Source organism: Candoia aspera, chromosome 1 (genome assembly GCF_035149785.1).
Source record: "Candoia aspera isolate rCanAsp1 chromosome 1, rCanAsp1.hap2, whole genome shotgun sequence".
In the NCBI taxonomy this organism is placed as follows: domain Eukaryota; kingdom Metazoa; phylum Chordata; class Lepidosauria; order Squamata; family Boidae; genus Candoia; species Candoia aspera.
Genome location: NC_086153.1, coordinates 75,135,166 through 75,162,611, shown reverse-complemented (window position 1 = coordinate 75,162,611; position 27,446 = coordinate 75,135,166). Strand labels below are relative to the sequence as shown.

General features: G+C 37.7%; 1 protein-coding gene across 4 annotated transcripts in view; it reads left to right on the top strand.

Annotated features, from left to right (window-relative positions):
• TTC13 (tetratricopeptide repeat domain 13) overlaps window positions 1-25,115 on the top strand; it is a 33,399-nt gene extending 8,284 nt beyond the window's left edge. The window contains exons 7-23 of one of the 4 annotated variants that reach the window (XR_010068211.1): window positions 1,163-1,279; window positions 2,902-3,012; window positions 4,330-4,412; window positions 4,944-5,085; window positions 6,114-6,288; window positions 8,067-8,223; window positions 9,854-9,984; window positions 10,354-10,486; window positions 11,666-11,758; window positions 14,666-14,749; window positions 17,105-17,189; window positions 18,258-18,367; window positions 19,566-19,701; window positions 22,447-22,526; window positions 23,250-23,323; window positions 24,265-24,344; window positions 24,963-25,014. Coding sequence is in view for 3 of the 4 variants with exons in the window: in XM_063307129.1 (XP_063163199.1) it covers window positions 1,163-1,279; window positions 2,902-3,012; window positions 4,330-4,412; window positions 4,944-5,085; window positions 6,114-6,288; window positions 8,067-8,223; window positions 9,854-9,984; window positions 10,354-10,486; window positions 11,666-11,758; window positions 14,666-14,749; window positions 17,105-17,189; window positions 18,258-18,367; window positions 19,566-19,701; window positions 22,447-22,526; window positions 23,245-23,323; window positions 24,265-24,344; window positions 24,963-25,074 (1,908 nt within the window). In the remaining variant the exon portion in view is untranslated. Of the gene's footprint in view, window positions 1-1,162; window positions 1,280-2,901; window positions 3,013-4,329; window positions 4,413-4,943; window positions 5,086-6,113; window positions 6,289-8,066; window positions 8,224-9,853; window positions 9,985-10,353; window positions 10,487-11,665; window positions 11,759-14,665; window positions 14,750-17,104; window positions 17,190-18,257; window positions 18,368-19,565; window positions 19,702-22,446; window positions 22,527-23,244; window positions 23,324-24,264; window positions 24,345-24,962 lie in introns of all 4 variants that reach the window. The other 3 variants (XM_063307138.1, XM_063307129.1, XM_063307150.1) reach the window with 3 other exon arrangements.
• Window positions 25,116-27,446: the final 2,331 nt, after the last annotated feature.

Below are 27,446 nucleotides of genomic sequence, written 5' to 3'. Positions count from 1 at the left end.
GGTCTAACTGAGGTGAGAAAGTAGACTTACATGTCTCCATTCTCAAGACTCAGTGCCTGATATACTTGTTCAGAAATCTGAGATTTAGGATAGTTCTTCAGGTCCTATTTTTGTTTGGCACTACCAAAAGAAGGGAAAACACACAAGAGAATGCCTCTTATATGGGTATATCACACCAATTTCCAAAAAGACAGAAACCTGTCTCTTGGGTTTTTGGAGCAACTTCAGAGAAGGGTTACCAAGATGGTGAAGTGTCTGGAAGCCAAACCCTGTGAGGAGCAGTTAAAGAATGTGGATATATCCAGCCTGCAGAAAAAATGACTGAGGAGAGATATGATAGCAGTCTTCATAACCATGAAAGGTTGTCACACAGAAAAGGGAATGGACCAGAACCACTGGGTTAAAACTACAAGGAAGGAAGCTCTGGCTACACATCAGGAGGAACTTCCTGACTGTATAAACTGTCAGCCAGTGGAACTGGCTGTCACTTTAAGTAGAGAGTTCCCCCTCACTAGAGGTCTTCAAACAGAGTCTGGATGGTCATCTATCAGAGATGTTCTAGTGGATCCTGCACTGAGCAGAGGATTGGACTAGTGACCTCTAATGGAGGAGGAAAATGTCCCATTTGGCCATTATGTGGAAGCGCTCGATGATGATGATGATGACGACCTCCTCTACTTTATTCAGGTGCTTCTGGAGTCTGTCGCTCCTTGGTTGCTCCCAGTTTTGTTCAGGTATTTGGCCGCTCTCTGTCCCCAGATGAGTGATCTTCCAATACCACATGGCCTCATGGCTGAGACCTGTTTCTGGCAAGCTGATCAATGAGATGGTGTTTGCCAGAGTTGCTTCATTTGATCACCTGATATTTGTAATGCTGGCTCTTTCAAATCTCATTTATTTTTTCTTCCCTTTTTTGGATGTTTGTTTCACCCTTAAGATGGAACCTAGAGATAATCTACTAGTTTTTCCTGGTAAGGTTGAAGACTGAAGGGAGGAGGTTCCTCCCTGGGTCAGAAGGAAGTCTTAAGCCCTACCTTCTAGCTAGAAGAGGTGGCATTAACTATTTCTTGTTGGCTCCATTTTTCAGTGTCCAGAAAGGTACTTCATGATTAAGTCCAACTACCATTCCTTGCTAGGCTAAAATGTTATTTTGGATTTATAGATACTGTCATCTCTGGGTCGAATTAGTGAAGCACTGGCTGATATCACTAAAGCTATTCAACTGAAACCCTCAGCCCAACTTTATCAACACAGAGGTATTCTTTACTTCATATCTGAGGTAAGATTTCAGTCCCTTCTAGCGACTTCAATATGGAGCATTAAGTCTCAAAAAGAAAGAAAGAAGACAACATCTAGACATGTAAGAAAAGTTTACTTTAGGCTCAGTCTGTTTTTGGAATGAATCCTCCTCCAGGGACTCTCTTGAACGCAGGGGCCTTCATGGGGTCTGCAACTGCAGCTACCTTCTTTATTTATTTGAACCCCTTCCTTGAGATGCCCCTGCTTGAATCATCATTCTCATCCTGGTATAAAGTTATTGCTACAACCAGACATTAACAATATTATGACATACATAATATTAGACATTGTTCAAGAAGTAGGACAGCATTTCTACTCCTGCCTTCCATGACCCACCTCTTCCAATGAGACTAGCTGTCATGATCACCATTGCGATGTTTGCGACATCGTAACGGCTCGCATGACAAAGCGCGGATGCGTGTCAATGACTGGAAAGGTGCGGGCGATAAACCGGACAAAGAAGGTAACGGGTTTGGGAGATCTATTGAACAACAAGGTCTCATTGCCCGGTAATCGACCATTGACACCATTGTCAAAGAAATGATCAGGGCGAGGTTCGGAAGGGCGCGTCTGGGCTTTCGAGGAATATCGAGGTCTAATCGCCCGGTAATGGACCATTACCTCGCAGGAAGATAAACAGGGCGATGCCCGGGGCGAATGGGGCTGGACGACCTCTCACCTATAAAGTCTTGATGGCCTGTCACTCCATGGAACTCGTGGGGCACACCCAGGGAGTGTGGGGGTGGAGCGCTGTTTGGCGCAAGACTATTTAATTCAACTTTTGGCGCGCTTCTCTCACTCTCAGCTTTTTACTGGTGTGCATTCTATTCTAAATAAAAGCCAGAGCTTAAACTTGATTTAGAGTCTGAGTCTTTTATTTGGTCTTAGGCATTCCTTACACTAGCTCATGGAGGCTCCAGAGGAGCCTGCTTGTAAAAATGGGGTTAGGAAGGCTAGGAGAATCGACCCAATCCCTCTTTCTGCAGAAAATGTATAGAAAAAATGCTTAATGCTATGACATCTTTTAAAAAACTGCTATTTTAGTTATTTGGTTATTTAAGGCATTTATATTCTGCCTCTTTATTAAAATGTTCAAGTCTACTTACATATTTATACACAAGGAGGACAGAGATATATCAGTTTCTGGATTAAAAAAAACCTTGATGAATTAGGTCTCAGTATTATTATTTCAAAAGTTTAAGGAATATAGCTGGAACCTGTAGGAGTTGAGGTGAGGTCATTCCCACAAATTGTCTTAGTTATTACTGTAGTGTAATTGCTATAAGTGCAGATTGTTATTTTTTGTCCTGAGCCCATTTATTGGATTAAGTTGGACAATCTATTCTTATGCATGTTTTTTCACAAGCAGTTCCTACTACATTCCACTGGTTTGTACTTGGAAGTAAGCCTTACTGAATTCAGTGGTCTTAACGATTAAGAAAATGTAGTTTAATTTCACTTAGTTGGTGTGCAGTTGGTAGTTGCGCTTTTGTTTTAAGAATTAATAATATTGTGCAAGTCATAATATGAGTATTACACAGTCTATTTTGGATTGGTTCTAACATTTTTCTTGGTCCAATGAAAGCTATTTTTCTCCAATAGGACTATGCAACAGCCCATGAAGATTTTCAGGACTCTCTCAAGCTAAACAAAAACCAGCCCATTGTTATGCTTTACAAAGGTTTATCCTTTTTTCACAGAGGGGTTCTAAAGGTATGGAATTCCTATCCTAAGTTTGCACAAAAGCATAAAGTTACAATTATATCACTTCAGTGGGTTTGACTGGGAATGGTTGGGGTAGAAATATGACAGACAGACAGACAGAGGTCTGTTTTTATATGTAGTTGTACCAGTGCTTAATTCAGTCCATTGTTTTTTTTTCCCTAAAAGTCATTGGCTGGGTTTTCATATCATTGCTAACTTGGCTTATTTGGCTTTGCCTTAGTATTACATATGAACCAGATTACAACAACTTTTTCAACAAGTCATGGTTAACACAAACAATGACTTAGTGTATGTATCAACTCAACTCTTGTTTCTTCTAAGTATTTTCCTAATGTCCCTTGAGTTCATTTGTCTTGGAAATCCTAGGGTTGAACCTGGAACCTCATGTTTGCACGTATATATTCTGATCTTGAACTATGTCTCTTGTCTAGTGTTTAATACCAAACTACTATCTATATACATCTTTGTAAATTCATCTGAGGTTAAAGGAATGGTTGTTAGCATTTATAGGAATATTTTAATATTGTTCTTTTCATTTGCCACTTAAGTTGGTCTATAGACTTTTATTTCTATTTTGATTCTCTCTTGACTGATTTATTGAAATGTCATCAGTATCTTTCCTTTTTACAGACCACTGAAATTTCTGTTATTGAACAGGCTGATTAACGGCATGCTATTTTACTTTTTTCATTGTACTCAGTGAGCTTCAAAAGGCCTTCATTAGTCCATGCTGTCCTGCTTTATATTTAACTATATTAGTTGCAGCATGGTTGGGAATGAAGATGGAAGGCATCTGAAAGTTCAATAATTATTTTAACTTGTCCTTGAGATTTGTTGTACCATTTTTTTTAAAAAAAGGTTATGTTCTCATCCCTATTTTTGTGTCTGAGGTACATCATTAAAGTATTTCTGACAGATAAATTTAGAAGTCTGTAGGGAGATCTTGGCAAAAAAAAAGAGGGGGGGATTTTATTATCACTTAGGCTGTTTTCTCCTGTCTAATTTTAGTTCTTTGTTAAGCTTACTATGAGGTTGCTAGACTACATGATAGATACTAGTCTTGTAATACAGTACTTGCATGATATGGTTTGCACACAGGTTCTAATAGACCAAACTTTTTGAAACTTCTTGCTTTATATTAACACTAATTCATATGTAGTGTATAACAGGGCTTATAACCTTCCTAATAATTCCTGTGGGCAAGCCATTATCCAGTCTTTCATCAAATATGTATGTACGTATTCTGAAAGGTAAATAGAAGTAAGTTTAATAAATAGAAATAGTTCAGTGTTATGCTTTTCACAGGAAGCTATTGAAATATTTAAAGAAGCCCTGAAGCAGAAATCAGATTTCATAGATGCCTACAAAAGTTTGGGCCAGGCTTATCGGTAAGCAGCTTCAAAATCCCCTTAACTTCAATGTTTCTCCATCAAATATGAATACTGCAAATAAAACATAATAAAGCATTCAGAAATTGGATTTGTGGAAAGGAAAGTTTTTGAGCAGGAGTGTATTGTACTGGCTTTCTAGATGTCTCAAAAATTAGTTGTTCAAACCTTATGTCACGAGGCTGTAACTTACCTTTAATAATTTAAAGGGAAAGTGGGGGTTTATTAAGATTACAACATAATATAATCCATGTGGTTTATATTTTTAAATTTTCCTATTGGATTTTTTTGTTTTTAGTATACTTATATTTAATTGACAGTATAGTATGTTACTCCACTCAAAGTAAACACTATTGAATTAAATGGGAATTACTCTTAGGTAACTATGTAGATTTGCAGCCTGATTGAATTATCTAATATACTGATTATTTTAAACCCTATGTTAATAAATCTCATTTAAAAATTTTACTAAATGAAAGTACTAATTTACTGTTGCTTTTTTATCTTATTACTCGATAAAAAAAACATAAGAGAACTTGGTAACTTTGAAGCTGCAACGGAAAATTTTCAGAAGGCATTGATGCTTAATCAGAATCATGTTCAGACGATACAACTTAAGGGAAATACGTTTTATCATCATGGAAGCTTGGATGAAGCCTTGAAGAACTTTAAGGTAATTACTGGCAAAATTGGAGTATGTTATAAAAGTTCTGCATGTATGGTTATAACATCTGTCTCTAGAGAAACTGCAAAGGATTATAAGGAACAACATTGGTGTCATCTCCAATATTGGGTTTGACTCATAAACAATCTGGCTGCTATACTGTGCACTAGCTGCAGCTATTGGTGCATCTCCAAAGACATCTCCAAATGGAATGTATCAGAGCAGTCCAGCAAGTAGTGATCAAGGTGTGAATTACTGTCACCAGGCATCCTAGTCCAGTTGGAGCTGTAAGTAGTGTACAGTACAAGGTGGAACTGGGCAAGGGCTTTTCTAGCCATGGCTTCAGTCTGCTATTTAAGCTGGAGCTGTGATTCCAAGGGAACCGCAAAGCCACAAACCACCTCTTTCAAGGGGAATATAACCCCATCAAGTAACACCTGGGGCCAGTATCACCAAATTGCCCAGATGTTTATGGACAGGTAACAAATCTGTCTGGGCAGGATTTAATCTAAGCTTGTTTTATTTCATCCAGACCCTGACAGCCTCCAGGCAGTGAGTCAGCATTTCTATACCATATATGGCTCAGCCTGGAGTGGGGGAGTATAACCCAACTCTCAACTGCCCACTCAGACAACCCAACTTGACCTCTTTGCAGAAGGCTAATGAGGAGTGTGTCAGATGCACCTCCAGGGGCAAGTGCTCCAGAGCGTGGGGGCCTTAACACAGAAGGTGTGCCTCTATATCCATATTCCCTTTCACTGTGTGTGGGGGTGGGACTCTCATCATTCCCTCCCTTCATGCATAGACCACACAAATTCTACCTGTAGAAGATGGTCCTTAAGGTACCCTAGAGCCAAGCCATCTATGGTATGTATAGAAAACTTAATCAATGAAGATAAATAGAAAAACAGCCTGGTTGAAATAGGTCTCTGGAAAAAAAAAAGCTTTTTAAAAAAAAAATCTGAGAGTAAATTGTAGTTGACTGATTTGAACTGTTACACATGTCTTGGATTTATTATCCCTTTTCAATGTTCTAGAGGTGTCTGCAAATAGAGCCGTATAATGAAGTGTGTCAGTATATGAAAGGTCTCAGTCACGTGGCCATGGGCCAATTTTATGAAGGAATCAAAGCTCAGACTAAAGTTATGCTAAATGATCCTTTGCCTGGTCAAACAGCCAGTACAGAATATCTGAAAGTGAAATATCTCAGGGGTAAGTTGCTGATAACAATATAATTAATGTTTTTATACAAATCTCTATATACTAAAGCATTGCATTTTGTGGACACTTTTTGAAAATAAATGTGTTCATTTCTCACTGCATCACACTGTGTACTCTCTTTACCAACATCTTAGCTGTTGAAGAACAAATCAGAAAGATAACTCAAGGCTCGTGTATGATTATTATAAATCCCCTTATACATAGTTGTTTAAACCTGTATGTATTTCTTAGTTGTTTTATTTATTTTTAAGAATAACTTTGCCTTGACAAATTGTATTCTTTACGACAGTGGACAAAGAATATAGCCAAAAAGAATTCTCTGCATGTTTCATTTCAAATGTATCCCTTGTAATAATAATCTGCTTCCATTTTCTATAAATACATGCTTCTTGTAGTTACAGATGTAGCATATTTTTTTAACAGAGGCTGGATTTGTGCAATTTTCTATATGCACATAGATAAATTTAATACAGTTTAGCAACAGGAGAGTATCTACTTTGTTGAGGGAAAGATTTTGCGATAAGTCTTTGAAGTAAAAAAGAGTAATAGTAGCAATAGTACAAATTTCTAAGTAAAAAGGCCCCACAAATGGAGGAAATATTAGAAGAATGGTCAGGCAGATGATTTCATTTCTATGCTAGTTTAGTTCTTTATTACAGCCATTGATCAGAAATCTGTAAGATGACCATTAAATTAAACCATTTATGTTTCAAGTAAAATAAAATACATAAAATTGTAACTAGATCATCGAGGCAGTCAAGGAACATGGAGTATTATAAATCTTTGCCACATGCATGGAAAAAGAATAGTTCTGGTCTGACAGGAGTGTTATCTATTTTATATATGGTAGCTGAACATAAAATAGGTAATAATTGTCTGGGACTTCACCAAATAAAGAGTTATAAAATGGACCCTTGTGTCCTTATGGAAGACACAACATGACAGAATATCTTCACTATAAAAGCCAATCTTAGCTTGTAAAGAACTATCTTATATTTGCCTTGAGAACAGCTTTTTGGAAAGCATTAAAATGTGCTAATGTTAGTGCTTTTCAGAGTTTGGGAAGTTATAGGATTTAAATGTTGCTGGCCTGAAAAAAAAGGGGCTTGACTACTCAGAAACACCTACTTGGATAGAACAGATCCAATTGGCTTTCCAAATTTTTAGCACAGTGTTTCGCAACCTTGGCAGCTTGAAGATGTTTGGACTTCAACTCCTAGAATTCCCCAGACAGCCTTGCTAGCTGGGGAATTCTGGGAGTTGAAGTTCACACATCTTCAAGTTTCCAAGGTTGAGAAACACTGATCTAGCATATAGCTGTAAGTGCTGTCTATCTCTTTTCTTCAGAACGAGAGACTGACATAAATCCAACAGCAGTGAGCGATTGACAAAACCTGGAAAGCGGAGAAAACAATTTAAGACAATTGAAATGATTAACATAGATGGAAAGAAACTAAGACATCAGTTAAAAAGCCTGGTTATAGTAGTACATTTTGATGTCCCTTTTAAGGGGAGAATCAGCAGCAGCAGCTGATTGATCTCCCCAGATGACGTGCATAAGAAGCTTACCAACTGTACAAAACCATCTGCCACTTTGAAAAAGAACAGTCCTATTGTTTGGGGAAAAATATCCAGATATGGCACAAAAACATTAATAGAATGAGTATGAACTATATTGCTTTGCTTGTGGGCGGGGAATACAGCTGAATTTCATATGGAGATCTTTGGGGGGATTTAGCAGGGAAAATAATATCTCATTTCCTCCACAGAATATTCTCGCTATCTCCATGCACATCTTGATACCCCAGTTACAGAATACAATATAGATATGGATCTTCCTGGAAAGTTTAAAGATCACTGGGCCAAGAATCTTCCCTTCCTGATAGAAGACTATGAAGAACAGCCAGGCCTACAGCCAAATATAAAGTGAGTGACTAAAATGCTACTTTCTTAGCATACGTTTAATCTAGAGCAACTGGCATATGTCTTTATGTATTTTTTTTTGAACTTGTAGAAATCCATGGTTTTGTGTTTCACATAAAATGTAGGAAGAATTTGAAATGTATTTTTTTTTCAGTCTTGCTCAATTTAATACAATTTTACAAAAGCAATAGTAGCTGTGGTATTTTGTTTCCAAAATAAAATATGGGCCTTTATGCCAATAACTTTAGACATTCAATGTTTAAATGTTTATTTTAATTAGTCTGCAAAATGTAAATGGTACATGATATTTGTTTGATCCTTTATCAGTATTGTTGAAATGAAGATCAAATATCTGTATGTTGGAATATGTTCAACAATAGTCAAAAATTCAATGAGGCTTATTTACTTTTTCACATGACTCCATGTATCTGTATTGTATATCTATGTCTGTGTCAACATCTGCATCTTTAGCCATCTATATCCTGCTGATGAAACTGTCTTGGAAAACAAGCTGGTGTTCTTTCAATCAGAAATTGAGAGCTTTACATGCTTGGTGGATGGAGAATGTGTGGCTGTTGAAACTCTTTTAGTATGCAGGACTAGGCAAGACCTTTTCAGTAAAGAAACAGCCCCAGAAAATAGTACTGAATTATCTAGTGTCATGAGTAAGGATGGCGAGCCGCATTTCTTGGTTTTCTGAAGACATTTCTAAAAGTCTCTCCTTAATTTCTTGTTCCTCCCTCTTTCGATGGGAGTAGGAGTTTGTTAGGATTGATGTCCTGACAGCCAGGAAACACGCTGAGACAAGGAACTGGTCTCTAATGCTTTATTGCTTGTACATAACAGGAATCCTAACAAACTGAAGAAGCGTGGGAAAAACCCAGACATATAAACCCCAAAGGTTAAGGCGGTCCCGATCTGTGTCTCTTTGAATGGCTGACCAATTCCTCAGTGCTACGCATGCGCTTGACAGTCTGGATGGGAGCCCCCTGCTCGCCATCCTTACTCATGACATCTAGCTAGACAATTTATTATTAATGTACAGGTAGTCCTTACTTAATGATGGTAATTGGGACCGGAATTTCCGTCGTTAAGCAACGTCGTAAAGCATGACATCACATGACTGCACCGTGTAGCAACAGCAGTTCCAGCAGTTGCTGTCTTTAAGTGAATCCTGCAACGTCATTAAGCACGATGTCATGTGGTCTCCGTTTGCTGCCTCCTGCTGGCTTCCCCATTGATTTTTCTTGTCAGAAGCCAGAAGCGAAGGTCACAAATGACAATCACGTGACTGCGGGATGCTGCAACATTGTAATTGTGAGTCAGTTGCCGAGCACCCAGATTGCGGTCACGTGACCATGGGGACGCTGCGACCGTTGTAAGTACAAGGACTAGTCGTAAGTACCACTCGTTCAGCACCGTTGTAAGTTCAAATGGTCACTGAATTAGTGGTCGTTAAGTGAGGACCACTTATATTCATAAATAAGAAAATTGCCATAAAACCTTTTACTTTGCTGACAATCAGTGGTCTCACACCTTATTTCTAATGTGGTTAATACCTAACATTTGCTATCTGTGTATGACTTCATAGAAATCCTCTTGATATTTAATACAAACTTTGTTATAATTTTAGAGACGTGCAGCTTCAAAAATTTGAAAACTATAAGTCCTCAGTGCAAGATATGATATGTGTAGCTAATCATTTGGGTTCATTAATGCAGTATGAGACTGTTGGATTTCTTCCAAACAAGAGAATGCATAGAGGTAAGATAGGAAAACATAATCTGAATATAATTTCTCTTGCTATGGTTACAATTGTCTATTTCAAAGTATAGAACTATAAAACATAATTTCCCCCAATTTGTAGTGCAGTTCATTCAGAGATTATGCAAAAATGCTCAAGTATTTACAAGCTGTCATTTCTAATGTATCAAATTTACTGAGGCAGCTATGTCCAGTGATATCCAACACCAGCTAGCATTTATTTCATTGTTTCTCTTAAACTACAACCTGAGCTGGAGGTAAACCTCATTGAACACAGCAGGCCTGAGATTCAAGAAATGGTGCAATTCAGTATATGAAGAGAATAAATGTGAGTGGGCTGAACTTATGCCTACTTTGTTTGTTCTTCAGCAATGGGGCTAGCGGTGCTAGAAGTAATGCAAGCTGTACAGCGAACTTGGGTAAACTCAAAGGTGCGGATGAATGGAAAAACCAAGCTGATGCAATGGAGAGATATGTTCGACATTGCTGTGAAATGGAGACGGTAATAAAGGAGAACATCTATTAGGACTGTGCAAACTATTTGGAGAGGTGCTGTGGTGAAACAAAACATGGAAGCATCTTCTGTGCATGCACACATTATTCTTAGAAGGCCAGAAATGGGCCTCACTAAACTTTTGAGAGATGTAGAGATGTTTTGCAAAGCACTCCTCCATACAGTTTCTACAGTTCTAAAATATATTAAATTAATACTCATGGATTTTGCTCATTATCATCATCAAGAATTCTAGCTAAGCAGTCCTAGGTTTCATAAAAGCAAAGACACAGTAGGCTGAGAAAATTGCAGTATCTGATCTCTGTGTGGTTTCTACTTCATTAGTTCTGGTTGGTGCACCTTGAAAATAATTGGAAAAGATTCAGGAAAGAAGAGACACATTAAAGGACAATGAGACTTTCAAGATTCTTGGGGGAAGATTGCATAGTTTAGAGCTTTTTAGCTTTAAGCTAAATGGCCATTGCAGAGGTTTATCAAATTATTCTAGGAATAGAAGCAGCGGATTTTTGAGAATCAGTGTCTGGGGAACAGAGGTAGAGAAGTAATAGCCTCATAATTGTGGGCTTCCCAGAGTTAGCTGGTTGCCACTATGGAAAACTGGATTTGTACTAAAATAGATTCTGGTTGGCTCCAACAAGGCTATTATAGGATAATACTATTTGAGCAGTACCACAAGGTTATGGTTATAAATGCACTCAGTTGGATCAACTGATTTCTCCCTCAGCTGGTGCTTTTCTTTCCTGACTATGTTGACATTTTCAGGGCTTGTTCAGTTGCCAGCTCTACTTGCACCCACAGCTTGGTTTAGTTATTTAACCACTTTTGTTAGTGGTAGGAGGAGGTCAAGGTAAAACCTCATAAAAAAACTTAAAAGCACTGAGGGACAAAGGAGAGGAGCTAGCTGAGACATTTGGGTTTCATTCATGATTTATAGTTAGGTTGTTGCATTGTCCAAAGATAGTCATAATGAACTGTTGATTAATTCTGTAATGGTCTGATCTATAAGAGCACCAAAAACTCTCAGTACTTTTGATCTCCAATTTAATCTCATCCAGACCATTCTAGCAGTTAGCTTAATATTGTAGTTGGAAAGAAGCAATAAAACTATCAAACTGGATTTGAATCGATATTAATCTTTAATGGGATTAATACAGTGTCTCTTCGCAGGATAGCTGATCCAGACCAACCAGTGCTATGGTTAGACCAAATACCAGCTCAAAGCCTCAGCAGAGGTTTTAATAATCACATCAATCTAATCAGGTATGATGAGAGAAACAAGAATTGGGTGAAATCTTGTTTGCTTCAGAGGTTGTGACAGAATCATATATTCTATATTATGAAATGAATAAACATTGGGACTTTTTAACCTGCCTTACACATTTTTCTTCCACTGTATTTTATATTTTAACATATTATAAAAGAAAATATAGTCCCTTCCTTTCTCCAGAGGATCAAGAGGTACAGAACTGTGTTACTCTGGAGTCAAATAAATAATCCTCATATCATTCAAAAGTGCCCTCTGCTCCCAACTGAGGTGGTTGATTTTCCTATTCAGAAACCTGGGGTAGCTCCTAAAATATTAATAGTGCCTCTACAAAACGATGCTTCAACACAGTTCTCACTATCTAAGAATAGTTTCAGTCATTGTTATCTATCCCCACTTCTCCTCCAGAACAAAACGGGATTCCATGTTGCAGCATCCCCAAAAAAGTGCAGGAAAGTACATGGCAACACTATTGTCAGTTACCGGAGTTTGAGCTGAGGTGTCTGTGCATAGGCTGGCAAACTCTTTGTTTCTCCTAGAACGACAAGTATTTGCTTTCACTAGCTTTGCCTAGTTTGGAGAGGAGTTTGAAGGATGACAGACGACATATGGGTTCTGTAAGTGCCATCCATCTAGTGCAAAAACTATCTGGCATTCCCTATCTGGGTGGGAGTATTGCTTATGGATGGTCCAGACTAATTTTGTTTATAGAGTAACATAAAATGTTTCTATCTTGATAGTCTACAATTTTAATCTGGTTTTATGATGCTCCAGAAATACACCTTTTCAATTGCCTGCACTGTAGCAACTGAGTGGCTGTGGTTGTTCAGCCCTCCTGATGCTGGGCACCTTTCATCTTTGGTCCTGAGTGGAGTGGCACTGTCTCTGTAGGGAGGTTTACCTTGGAGATGACCTCGGTGAAGTTATTTAGAAAGTTAAAACAAAATGTGCAGAAGCCTGCCTTGAGCCCTGGGAAAATAGAAAATATTGGGAAGAGACATAGACTGGTTCCTTCCTGACTCCCTGGGTCCTCCCTGACTCCCTGGGGTATAAGACGGAGGGAAGGGAAAAATGCAATCAGACATGCAAGAATCTGTTACTATAACCTAACTCAATAAAGTATAGTTCTTGTGGAGCCTGTTTCCTTATTTGGACAACCTCAAAGGGCTGAAATCCCCCTTAGGACTGGTATGCAATCTGGGGGTCTTCCTGGAATTTCAGTTGCTGCTCATGGAGCAGATAGAAGCTGTAGCCCAAAAGGCCTTTGCACATGTGTAGCTTCTATGCTAGTTGCGCTCGTTCCTAGATCAAGAGACCTTTCTCATGGTCACTCATGCCTTGGTTACTTTGCAGTTGGACTATTGCAATGGGCACTATGTGGGGCTGCCGTTGAAGATAACTCAGAAGCTACAGCTGGTCCAGAGTGTGACCGCATGAGCAGTGATGGGCAAGCCTCAAAAATGTAACACCCTAGTACATGAGCTGTGCAGGTTGCCCATTTGTTTCCAGATGCAGCTCAAGGTGCTAGTTACTATCTAGAAAACTCTATGTGGCATAGGACCTAGCTGTCTGAAGGACCATCTTTCTCCCGCAGTGTCTGCCCATCCTGTGTGTTCTGACAGGCTTGTTTTGAGTTCCCTTGATTAAGCAATATCTCCAGTGGGACCCAGAGGCGGACCTTCTCTTTCTCAGTCATGGCAACTGCTCTTGAATAATATGCCCCCAGAGATCCTCATGGCTCCTACCATGCCCATCTTTAAGCATTCTTTAAAAACCTGGCTTGAAGTAGAACTCATGGCTTGGCCTTTAAGTTATAAAGAATATGGGCGGAAGGATTTTACTCCCTAAATGGTTGCTCTTTTTATTGCTGTGATTGTTTTGTACAATATTTTGTTTTAATTTGTAAAGCTGTCCAGAGTTACCTGAAATGGGGTAGCCTAACCATTCAGTGAATGACTGAATAACTGAATGACTGAATGAATGCCTTGTGAGGTTTGGGATTTTTGGGGGGCAGGGCAATTTAATCTTTCAGTCAGCTGGCAAACTCCAATTAGTGGCTTGCCAACCAAAGGGATTTTATTAGGTGAACTGGATTGGTTTAGCCAGTCTATCTAACTGTAACTTGAAAACTGTTCAGAGATCAAATAACTTAATGTTGTTCACACTATTTGGAACTCAAACACTATGTTATTAAAATGTGTTACTCAGGAGTCAAGCTCATCTCAAAAAGAGACTTCTCTTATAAATTAAATGCTGTTAATGATTATGTCATAACTTGCATTTATATGACAAATTTAATATACATGAAGAATAAATTTACATTCATTCATATTATGAATTTGATCATTTTTAAAAGATTTTTTTATCCTGTCTTTATTATTTTTATAAATAACTCACGGCGGTGAACATACCTAATACTCCTTCCTCCTCCTATTCTCCCCACAACAACAACCCTGTGAGGTGAGTTGGGCTGAGAAAGAGTGACCGGCCCAAGGTCACCCAGCCAGCTTTCGTGCCTAAGGCAGGACTAGAACTCACAGTCTCCTGGTTTCTAGCCCGGAGCCTTAACCACTAGACCAAAGTGGCCCTCTTTTTAATTTATAATATAATTGCTCATACGTTCTCCTCTTGCCATATTACTGTACACTCCTGATTCATTACCACGTTCATTTTGTATGTGGTAATGATTAAGAATAACCTAAAAGTGAGATCTGTAATGTGCTCGGAATTCTCTATGGTTCATGTACTCCAGGTTTCATAGCAAGTAAATATTAAAAAAAAAAACTCTTGAGAGCACAGTTCACAATCCAGTGCCATGTATAAAAATTGTGCATGTCCTTTAATTAGTCATGTATGAATGCTAACTATCTAATATCCATTTTTTTAAATGTTTGTATCTACAGCGGCCAGGTTATTAACATGAGATACATGGAGTATTTTGACAAGCTACTTCATTTTATCAAAGACAGGATCCTTGTTTATCATAGGTACACAATTTGTTATCTTTTATTTTAATACTATAGTAATTCTTGTTATTTATAAAGCATTTCAAGACTAGGTACCGTGTATGTGTGTGGGTATACACATACATACTCTGGCTGCAGCTTTGTAATATGAACAAAATGAGATCACTGTGATGGAAAAAAGCAAATGGTTAGAGTTCAGAGACTTAGTTGCAAGAGTATATTTGCAAATTTCAGGACTCAGTGAATTTTAGACAATGGGGATAGAAAGAGAGGGGGAGAGAGAGAGAAAAAAAGAACAGAGGCAGAAAATGAGAAAAAAATATTCTTTGGTTCTAAGGTTGGCCAAAAGGAAAATACCAACTAAAGAAAGTATATGGGAAGATAGGTGGGAAAATTAAGGGATGCAAGAATCAACAAATTGGTTCTAATAAGAAAAGGTGATAGCTAAAGGGGGAGATCTAGGGAAAAAAATTAGCTGAGCAGCAGAGGAAGAGAAAAGAAGATGATTGCAAAAGATAACTCAAAAAGAAGAATGACAGTAGTTGAACTGGAAAAATAAGAGAATAAACCAGTATCTTCCAATAAAAAGAGACAAGAAAGTGTAACAGTCCTAAAAAGTTGGAATGATGTAAAGTTGAAGTAAACACTCAGAAATAACAATGATAAATGAATAAAAATGATGGAGTAGTGTTGACAAGTAAGTGATTACATGCAGAAAATAGAAAGAGTAGAAACTATAAAATGAAGATGATTTTAAAAAATAGTGCAGGAGTTATGCCATTGTACTAAAGATTCTGAGAACAAGATTGAGGAAAATAAAGGAAAGATAACTTGAGATGATGTTGCAGTTCAGGCAGTGACAGGTTGAAGCTAGGAAATGAGGGTTCAAATCCTTATTTAGCTATGATGCTGACAGAATAGCCACAGACAAGTCGTGCTGTTTGAGCCTAAAAGACATCACTCAGTTATGGGGGGAGGAGGGGAGTACACCCAGATGGTTCTAATCTTCTTTAATGAAAGATGGGATTTAAAAAATTAGAATAGTTTCCAAATGAGACAGAGGGTGGAATTCAAGTTTTCCAGAGCAAATGTCATTTCTACAATGGACTTAATGCATTCTCCAGGACAGATTTTGAGTGGGGCTACAGAATTTCTGCTTCATATTCCATTGAGCTGAACTTATTTCAGTTTACCAAAACCTACTCTTTGCTTCCACCTTGGAAAGGGAAACAACTGGCCAATAAGTATCATAATAATCAATAAAAAAACCCTATCCTAAATTTAAGTCTAAATAAATGAGTTGTTTAGGAAGAGAACGTAGTAGTGTACTGCATTTTAATGTTTCAGAAAACTTCATTAGCTCCCTTCAGACATAGTGAATGAGCCTGGGTAAGCCTTAAGTTGTACACTCTTCCTCACTGGCAGAGTAATGAGGAAGAGATTGGAAGCCCCATTTGGTTTCATTTTAATGCTTTGTTCATGATCATTTAAATTATGGTTTATCTAAACAAACCAACTACTAACCATAGTTTATTCCAGTACAAACATAATGACATGGTTAGCTGTAAATAGAAACAAATGCTTGTTTCTCACTGGATGCAGATACTGTGCAAGCCCAAAGCTTGTTGAAGTTTATTTTCTTAGCACTGAAATACGATTTAGCTTTGCATTTGAACACAGAAATTGCTGGGTTTCACTATCTCATTAGGCTATAATATGGGCATTTTTGGCTTAGTCTGATATAAAAACCACAGCTATAGAGGCTTGTTAATAGTTTATAGTTTAGCATTATGTGTAAACAAAATCGCTATAAATAAAGGGTTTATTGTAATTACAATTTAATAATGGAAGAAAGGGTGTCTGTTAAAACCATATGACTTTTTGAGAGTTGATCCTAACCATTTTAACAAGTAGGGCACCTACCTCTGATCTTCCCGCTGCCTTGCCTTCTTTCCTTCCCCTCCGCTGCCCCCTTCAATATGGCATAATCCCACCAATTTGCCCACTCCCTAATCTTCCACTGCCTTTCCTCCCTCTCCTTAGCTGGGTCTTCCTCTGCTAATGTCTCAGCAGGAATTTTCCTTTTCAACAGCCTTTGTCTGTTAATTCCAGTCTACTAATCCAAGGTCTGTTAAATAGGGGGATTATTGTGTACATATAATACTGGATTACTGTATAATTATATAGTATGATTTTTAAAAACTATGGATTAAAAGTGTGAAAAACAGGCTTAGTAATAACATTTAGGTAATCTGACATATATGTTATGAATATGCTATGAATATCCAATTTCCCTGCTATATAAATTATAAATAGAACTTGATGATTAAATATTTAACTGAAATTGTGTTAAAATTTATTGTCTAACTACTTTAGTGGTAATAACCACAAAGAACTATTAGAAGTTCACGAAGCATTGGAGCAGGTACATAAAGTAGAAGATCTTCTTCCAATTATGAAGGTATTTTTCCCTTTAACCTGTTTTTGTTAATATTAGAGATAAGATCATTCAAGCCTAATAGGGTAGAAATGAAAAATAAAAACTCATCCATAATGTTATAATTAAATGACATTATGATATCCCATATTGGCTGTGTTTTGAACTTGTTTTATTTTGTAACAGCAGAGGGGAAGAAGATGCAAGTACCTGATCTTCCTATGAAGTAATGTAAAGGTGCCAGATTTTGAGGCAAGGTCTTGCAAATCACGTTACGGAGAGTTGTGTTGCCATATATTTCTGGGATTATATTGGACATAAAAATGAGAAGCGCATAGATATTATTGTGAAGCCATTCTTTTCCTGAGTCCCCTAGAATTCATTTAAATTGGATGACATAGTTCTTAGTACCATGTGACTTAATATTTGTAATCTGTTTTTAACTTGTATATCATTAACGTTAGCTGGTTGGAGTGCTATCTGTTGGCTTTATACTAAATAACAAATGTAATAACTATATTACAGATAAAGCTGTTTAATTTACACAAATACATCATAATTTTCTCAAAACGTAAGACAGTTATATTCTTGGAAGAAAGAAACCACTTCTTTTCCCCTTCTAAAAGCTACAGTACATTCCAGGGGAGCAGTCAGATGGGAAGGGGCTATCTGCAAATGTGATGGAAGGGCCAGAAGGTGGGGTTGAAGCCCAAACTGGGTGGGATCATTTCTTTTCTCTCTACTCCTTCTTGTTCTCGTCTTGCTCTGCAAATTTAGGTAGACTTCAGTTTCTCTTGCTAGAAGTCAGTTTACTTGCAGGGTGCCTTTAAATGAGGTTTATAGCCATAACCACTTCTTGTCTAGGATGATTCTAGTTCTAACATGGCAAACTCCCTGCTCTTTTAAAGAGCTCTGGGAATAGGAAGTGAACATCTTCCAGCACTGAGAGGATGCCCCAACTAGTTATAACCCTGATTCCAGCCTCTTAAAAGGAAACAAATCTGGTCTTTTGGGATTGTTGTAATTTACATTACGTAGCATAAGGACATTCCAGCCTCTTTTGAACATTTCTTTTGGCATTTTTTTTGAAAGCAGCTTAATAGTAAAACAAGAGATGGTTTTACCATCCACACCAAAGTCCCAAGCCTCAAAAATCCCGGGAAGGAATATGATGGATTTACTATTACTATAACAGGAGACAGGTAAGTTATGTCTTTCTGTTAGGTTATAACATACCAATCTTTATTATAATTTGCATGTCAATAAATTGAAGCCTGGGTTTCAGAGGCTAGAGAGGTTTCAAAGATACTAAAATATTTTGTTGTTTGTCTGCAAATCTGGATTTTCTGAACTGTAATTACTTTACAACCATATATCTTTTAGCATTTTATCCAAATCTGGCATTGTCAGGAGGTCACTATCCATTTATGCAGGAGAATTGTGTAGACTGGATATTATCTACAGTTGTTTTTAACATTCCTATTCAATAAAGGCACTTACAGAGTCTTTTTGTATTATCTAGTTATGTTCATCAGTATATAGTAGTGTAGATTCCTAATATAAAAAGGTTATCAGTTAGCATTTACGTAAGACACGAAGCCCTTCTTTGGTGATCTGTGCACAATCCTGTACGAAGTGTGTGGTTGATGCATTCCCACTGTTTTCGTTTCTTTCCTTTTCTGACATGACCAGAAAGGGGAATAAGCTAGAATTTAGTTTTGTTCTGTCACATTTCTGCTTTGTTACTTATTAACAAATAGTTGTGTTTAAAATAAATGCTGGATTTATTTCTTTACTATTTACTCACTACTTTTCACTTATTTTCCTTTCCTTTCCTTTCCTTTCCCTTCCCTATAAATGTGTATTGGTTTTACTTTGCAAATTTTTAAAAAATAAAAATTAATTTAAAAAAATTAAATGAATGATGCAGACTTTGTTTTTGCAGCCTTATATAGTAATTTACAGCAGCTGCTTTTAAAACTTGTTTCTGAAATCTGGAACTGTTCTTTGATTTTATCTTCCTTGCTAGTGCACAAGTGGAGAATGAAGGAGCACAGGAGCTTGAGCTTTGTATAAGCTCATGAACATGATGATAAATCATAGGATAGCCTGACATGCATATGTTCTGATATTCTTAACATGTTTTCCCTTCTGGGTTACACCTACGAAAAGTCATGGCTATGGCGATCCCTTAAACTTTGCTTCTATCCTTTTTCTTTGGTCTGTATGTTGCAAGGTTTTGGGATAGTTATTTAAACATATTTTTGGACAGTAAAAGGAATTCTGCAAAAGTTACATGTTGTTGCTTTAGTAATCTTGACATTTCTATGTGTATTTGAACATGTTTGAAATTACTTTTGTCTTTTGAAGCACTCTCTTTTTGTCTCACATTACTTGCAGGATTGGGAACCTTTTGTTTTCAGTTGAAACCCAGTCAACAGAAGCAAGAACACAACTTTATCATACAGAAATAGATGCTCTTTATAAAGATTTAACTATGAAAGGAAAAACATACCTTTCATCTGCAGAACCTAGGGTAAGGTCTTTCATTAATTAATTATTTTAAAAACTAGTGGGGGGGAAATGTTAAAATAAAATTAATTATTTTAAAAACTAATAGATTGGGGTGGACAGCCTTGAGGGGTTGGGGGCTACAGCTCAGTTTCCCATACTTTCAGAGGGTATAGGGAAACCATCTTATCATGTAAAAAAGTCACAGGAAAGAGAGGAAGCCCATTTTTCTGCTTTTTCCCCAGAATTCCAGAATAAAAATGAAAGTGAAAGGCTTCTAGGAACCAAAGTTTCTCATTACCATCCTTAAAATCTACCCAACCTCTCATAAAGAGGTCAAAACTGTCCTTTGGAGGAACGTTTTGTGGCTGTTTTTAAGGGGATTGGAATAGAATAATAGGTAAAGATGGGCAGAAACATCCTACTTCCAATTCCCATTCTTAAACCTCCTTAAAATGGCCCCCAAATGGACCACAATCACCCATATTGTGATTTGTGGCTCTAAGCCTGTTCTCACCCCCACAATTAATTTTGGGAAGGAAAAAAAAAGATTGTACTGCTGATATTTTTAACTACCATCATTTTGTGGTTTGATCTCAGGGGGCTGGAGGACTCTGTGTGGCTCATAGGCTGTTGCTTATCTTGCCTAAATTAGTTTAAAGAACCAAAGAAAACTGTTTTCCCCCAAAATTACTCATTATTCTGCATGTTAAACTATGTTTGTAAGCACTTCATGATGTAGCAAGGAGCTTAGACCCTGAAAGATCTTTACGCTCTAGATTCTGATTTGCATATTCATGAACCAAATTCATTATGTCAAAATGCATTCCATCTCTATTCCATCACTATAATATTACATACGATTTTTGTGTAAGGGTTGAATGAAAAGTAATGCCTCTACTGCCATACTTTTACCTTAAATATTTTAATAAATGATACAGGAAATCCTTGAAATAAGCATTTTTGTTACCTGTATTTACTTTTCCACATAATCACCACCCTTCACTATACACTTCTGCCAACAATGGACAAACTTTTTAAAGGCACATGAAAGAACTTCACACTTTCCTCTTCAACCAAGTCCTGACAGTCCTTTCTACCTCTTCATTTGAGTTAATCAGATACCCACAAAGGTATTTCTTTAGTTGTGGGAAAAGGTGACAGTCACATGATGCCAAACCTGAACCATACGGTGGATAGGATGAGATAGCAACATCCAGCTATGCAATTGCCTTTGTGGTGGCTTGTGAGGTATGAGACCTAGTGTTGTCATGTCACTGCAAAATTTGCTTCTGAACTCTACTTAATTGTTGTTTTAAAGTTTTGAGTGTCGCAACGTAGCATTCTAAGTTGATAGTGGTGCCATATTCAAGGATATCCATGTGAAGAATACCATCTGTGTCCCCAAAAACTGTAATCGTGAGTTTTCCTACAGAAGCTTGGGTTTTGAATTTTTTTTCGCAGGTGAAATTTTGGAATGATATTGCATGGATTGACACTTCATTTCATGGCAATAAATGATGAGCCTATGTTTTGTTGGCTGCCATGATTTTGAGAAAAAATTCCCCACCTTCATTTTTATAGTGTGACAATAGCCGACAGATTTCAACTCTTGAAGCTTTTATCTCTGCCATCAGCATGGGAGAAATCCTCCTTGCACAAAACGTCTGATATTGAAGAATATTAATAATGTGACCCACACGTTCCTTTGAAAAACCAAGCTTGACAGCAGGTTCCCTTTGAATGATCTGCTGATTGGCCTTTATCAATTCATCAACCTTTCTCATATTAAACTTGTTGAATGCTGTCACAAATTGTCCGCTTCATTCTTGATCACACAAATCAGCTCTTCCTAGTTCACTACATTTATTTTTTCTTTTTGGCCCAGTGACACACAGTACTAACATCAGCACAGTCATCATCATAAACAATCTACATTCAATTCTGAATTTCAGCTGGAGGAACTCTTTTAGCTGGCAAAAATTCAGTCATGGCAACTTGGTTAAAGCACACGGACAAATACTCACTGCAAGCTTCCATTTCGTGAACAACAGCAACACAACTTTTCTCACAGCTATTTTCTGTCAACTGAAGTGCAAGAACAGATACTAAAGAACACGTCAGAGCTTCTGGCATGTCAGTACCACTATCTGTTGGTGTCTTATAACATTGATAAGTACTTTTCATTCAACCCTCATAATGTTATTTCATGCTATGTTGCAAGTACTTTTTTCCAATAAAGGAACATACCTTTATTTACCTTAAGAAAATGCCACAAATATTTCCAAATACAGGTAGTCCTTGCTTATCAATCACTCATTCAGCGACCATTTGAACATACAATGGCGCTCAAAAACAAGACTAATGACTGGTTCTCTCAGTTGCAGCTGTTGTCACGTGACTTCAGTTCGGGCGCTTGGCAACCATTGTGTTTATGACAGTCACAGCGTCCTGTGGTCACATGATCGCCATTTGCAACCTTCACAGCCAGTTTCCTACAAGCATTGACTAATGGGGAAGCTGGCAGGAATTCGCAAGTCATGGTCACATGATGTTGCACTTAATTGATTCGCTTAATGACTGCAGCTGGAATTGACATAAGTCGGCATGGTCATGTGATATTTCACTTAACAACCGCACTGCTTAGCGATGGAGTTGCTGGCCCCAATTGTGGTTGGTAAGTGAGGACTACCTACATGCCATTAGTCAAGGCTTGTCATTTTGTATGAATTTTTTTTTAATGTCATGTACATTATTTTATTTTATTTAGGAGACAGATGTCATATGCAATCTAATCTTGTCTGTTTTATACTACTTCTGTAACTTAATGCCTCTGTCCAGAGGTTCCAGGTAGGTGCCTGTCTTCTTACATAGTACTTATATTTAAGGCAAGTTTATCTTATCAATAACATAAATACCTGTGGTGTTATTTATGTGATTCCCTGTTCTCCCTACTCAATTTTTAAATATTTATGCATAGATGTTGGTGTTTTATTTATTTATTTCATTTCTCATTCTCTACCCTAGGTTGTAAAAATCAATAATACAAAAGAATAGGTTTCTAATGTTTTGAAAGACTAAAATTTGATGTAGGCTGCCATCTTGTATACTGGATATATGTTTACGTGTACATAACTGTTTAGGAGCCTGGTGAACATGCAATAGTTTGAAGAAAACAGTAATGTACAAGAAAGAAAGAATTAATGCATTTGCCCACATTTGTATGCTGCCTAGTCCTTGAGACTCGAAGCAGTGATGGTTATCCTGTCAAATTCTGGCAATCTGCAGTTAATGAGATTTGTTAGTGAGAGTCTGTCTGCTAGAAAATGAGTTGTATGAGCAACTGAACGGCTCCATCTCCTCTTGTTCTATCTGTTGCATCTTGCAGAGAGAAAGCAGCTCTCTCTTAGTTCATTGCTTTCTCTCCATTCTTGTTTCTGGTCCCTTCCTTGTTAGTGGGAAGGTGCAGGATAAACTTGTGATGCCAGAAAAGAGGTTTCTCCATTGCCAGCTTGCTGGGTTTCCGCGCTATGCACTACGAACGTTGTTGTTGTTGTTGTTGTTTTAGTATAGTGGCTTATTCGATCATCATGGGAGCACTGATGGCAAGTGGAAAGGAAGTGTCAGGAAAAATTCCTAAAGGAAAGGTACGCTATGCATAAGACATGTTAGATTTAGATAAAAACAACTTCTGATCATTTATGTACGATACCCAAATGTTTCCGCATCTTACTCCTGGGTCCAAAATGCTCCTCAAAGGATCCTGAACCCTGCTTGAAGGTACCTTCAACGTTGAAAAGGCTGACTTGTTTCGCTGAAGCAGAAGCACGCTATTACCGTAACAGTACCGTATTAGAAAGTCCTAAGAAAAATGGAAGGAGTCGTAGTAAAATCAGTGAATGAAACCACAGTTTAATACATGCTGGGTAGTAAATGGGCCTTACTTCTAAGGAAGCATGTTTCTCAGGAGAGGACTCTTTGGAGGTTGATCCTGATACAGTAATATTTGCAACTTTTCAGTCTCGTGCCCTGTTTCTGTGGAGTACTCCTGTTCTCGTTCAGTGCTTAGAAGAAGTAACAAGTGTAAACTTGTCCTACCTCCTCATTTCTTTCTTCAAAAGAGCACTTTTGAAGCTCACATGAAGATAATGCAGTTGTATTTTCTTTTTGTTACCTGGGGTATTGTCCATAATTTGGTATTTCTAATAGACAGGATTTATATGGTCAATAATCTTTCCTCTGGGCCTTGTAACAGAAGTCATGTAAGTAGGCCAACTTAAAATGTAAATTTTAAGTGTATTTGTTTAAATACACTTCATTTCTGTTTATAATTGTGGTGGTTTTAAATGTAAAGTCCATTTTCCTCTGAACTGTGTGGGCAGCTTGAGATTTTCAGTGTTGTATTGCAGTTGCTAAAATGGCAACTGTGAGATAAAGAGGTCAGAAATGTCCAGCGCTACTCTGCTGGTCTTCCAAATCATATAGCTGTGCCTTTTGGATGATTCTGAATGTGTGGGTATGTCCTGGCATAACTGGAAGTTATTTTAAAAGATCCCTCTCTTTAAATTCATTTCTTAATGTTTTCCAGTTGGTGGATTTTGAAGCCCTGATTGCATCTAGTTCAGAAGCCTTTAGTAAAGTAGCAAAAGGCTGGTTGAATTTGAAAAGGTAAAAATACTAATGTTGATATATATTATACACGAGTGGGTCCTAAGGGGAAAAAAGAGAAAGAAAAGAACCTCTGCATCTCCTACCAAATATGTAATCCTCACTCACTTTGTGGTTTGATTTTTCTAAGGATTATCAACCATTACTTTGCTTTGCCCATATCAGACAAACAATTGTCCTGCTTAACTTTCTACATGTATATGTTAGAGACAATGTAGTCATTTTTAAAATAATCAGCATCTAATAATGGTAGTTCTTACTATAATTAAGGTAGTTCAGAACTAAATATAAATCAAACTATGGACTGACTTAAGTTGAATTGAGGTATACATTAGAATTCTGTGTATATGAAAATATTATTAATAGAAAAAATGTAACTAGTTAAATTTATGTTTTTCCAGATTAGAACCATTTTAACTAGATTTCTCTGTTGCTCCTGTGAATGTTAATACCTTAAGTTTAAATAGTCTCTCGAACAGAACAGGCATTGAAGTCTAGGCTTATATCTAAATATTAAATAAGTATTTTTAACATGTTAATACAATGCAAGCTGTTAATTTTTTTTCAAATAGACATATGAACTATGCTTCTATTAACCTTGCAACTTTGCATTTTCAGCATTTCACCTTCTTACAAGAGTCTACCACTGGTATCAGAATCATTTCCGACTTTACGAACTATGATGGAAGCATTAAGTGCAGATTCATCACATTGCCTTAAAAGGCTTTAGTTGCTATGTAACTTATCTCAGTAAAGAACACTGACTTACTCTTTTATATGTTTTTTTTTTCCTGACACGCTTATAAAATCTTACTTCTGATACTATTTTTGTGGAAACCAAAGACCTATCTCCTTTATAAATGCAGCAGAAAATAGAAGGCTTTTCAGTAACTGAAACTATTGGAGAGAGGATGATGATTTGATTTATTCTATATATAGTTCTGTGCCTCTATTTTTTTAATCAGTGAGGTACTTAAAAGATACTCTGCAGAATTAGGTGTTCTTAAGCCCATTAAAATCAATATTGTACTGTATAAGATCATGCTCAGTTCCATTAGGGCTTCTGAATATTGATGGATGTAGGATACAAATAATTGAAAATAGGAACTTTGAAATAGTTGCAGATACTTGCTTTCAGAAAATGTTGATTGATTGGATTATGATTATCGCTATTCTAATTGAGTCCATCCACTTCAGAAAATGTACCTTTCTAAAAATATAATATCCATTGTTTCAGTTATGCATCAAGCTGATAAAAGATAGCTATGAAAATATGTGAAGTATATATAGACCACAGTTGGACCAGCAACTCTGTCACTAAGCAAAGCGGTCACTAAGTGGGAAATCAAGTGACCATGACTGTGCTTTCGGGCTCAAAACTTACAAGACTAATCAGTTTCACACCTTCAGCTTTTGTTTGCCTCCTAACCACTCCCCCATCTTTGGAATGCTCACCCTGGTGCTGGGATAATTAGCAAGAAGAGGATTAATGTTTGTATTTACATTCATTGGAGAGGAAGGGATTAAAGGAGAGTACGCAGGCATACAATGGGCAATGCACATGGACGCTGGCAGCCATGAGCACGCTATGCAAACAGCCCATGTATTCCCCATTGTGTGCCTGCTTACTCCCTTGTACTCCCTTCCTCTCCAATCTCTCTGCTTTGTGAAGGGTGAAAATGGGAGCAGAAACAGAAGAAATTGCCTACAGAAATACCTTGGTTTTTTCTTACCCCCCTTCTATTTTCCTACTCATAATCTTCCCAATATATAATCTGTTTACTGTGTAGATTTAGACCATGATTCATGTTGGAGGAGCACCTTAAGTACACATCACTTACACGAAATAAAATGGCCAACAGAGCATGATAAGTCAGGTAAAATCGGCCTGGTTTTCAGGACAAATTAGTATTCATTTGTCTTTCTCTGAATTTTCACCCCACCCCATAATTCAAAGTAATGAAAGGACATTTTTCTTGTGGGGTGATAACAGTTAATCAGAACATCAGAACTGCAGTCAGTATTTCTATAAAATCATCCCTGATAATGATTGTATCCTTGATTGCCCCTCAAGATTGTACTACTGTTTTTTGATGACAGTTTTCCGCTCTGCATTTGGAGAAGGGTGGGGTATTATACAGACAGAGATCAAGGGAAATTCTCATTGTAATTCACAGAACCATTATTATGACTTTGATTTGTATGGCTGCCCAACTCATTTAAGTTATTCTGGACTGCTCACAACAGGTAAGTAAGTTTAAAACCAATACACAAACATATAAAAACTGTCCATAATCAATTGAAAAAGCAAACAAACAGAAAATCACGCTCAGCAGCAGAATTCATTTTATATCAGCTCAGCACAGCCATTGTAAGAGGTCCCCACCATTGTCAGGGCCAATCTAGGCTGGGTGGATGATGTTCCACAGGGCAGGCACCAAGGCAGAAAAAGCTCGCTCTCTGGGTCCTGCCAGATGATACTTTCATAGACCTGTAATATGCCTCACCTGCTCCGGAGGTGGTGGTCTTGAAGCTCAGCTGAGCTCCGGTGACTCCAGGGCCGTGCCCATTCTTCCAAGTGATGCTACTCCATCGGGGGGGGGGCGGGATGGGGGGAATTATCCGTGTAACAAACCCAGGATATTCTCTGCTCCACTGCACAATTAGGCAGCGTTTCCTCAGCAGCCTCACGAGAGGACAGGTTTTCTCTCACTCTACAGTCTGTTCGCGAACCAGTCCATCTGGAAACATATCCGACGACTAAAGTATTTACTGGGAGTTCACTGGGATTCAGATTTGACTAAGCACGTTTAGGACGCTTCTTAGCCAGATAAAAGGTTTTAAAATGATTATGCTGCGACGACGACGGCTATGTTGATGGCTGATGAAATATGCCTGGAAAGGTTGCCATCACGGGTTCGGTCCTACAGAAATCATTAATTCAAGTCTTTCGACAACCAAGAAATAAAGGCAAGCGCGCCTTTTGATGGCTGCGCCTCAAACTTCGCAATCCATTCCCAACCAGGAGTAAGCGCGGCGATGGCTGGCGAAAAGGAGGAGCGAGGCGCAAAAACCTAAGTGCGGGAGGAGGAGCCAAAGGCT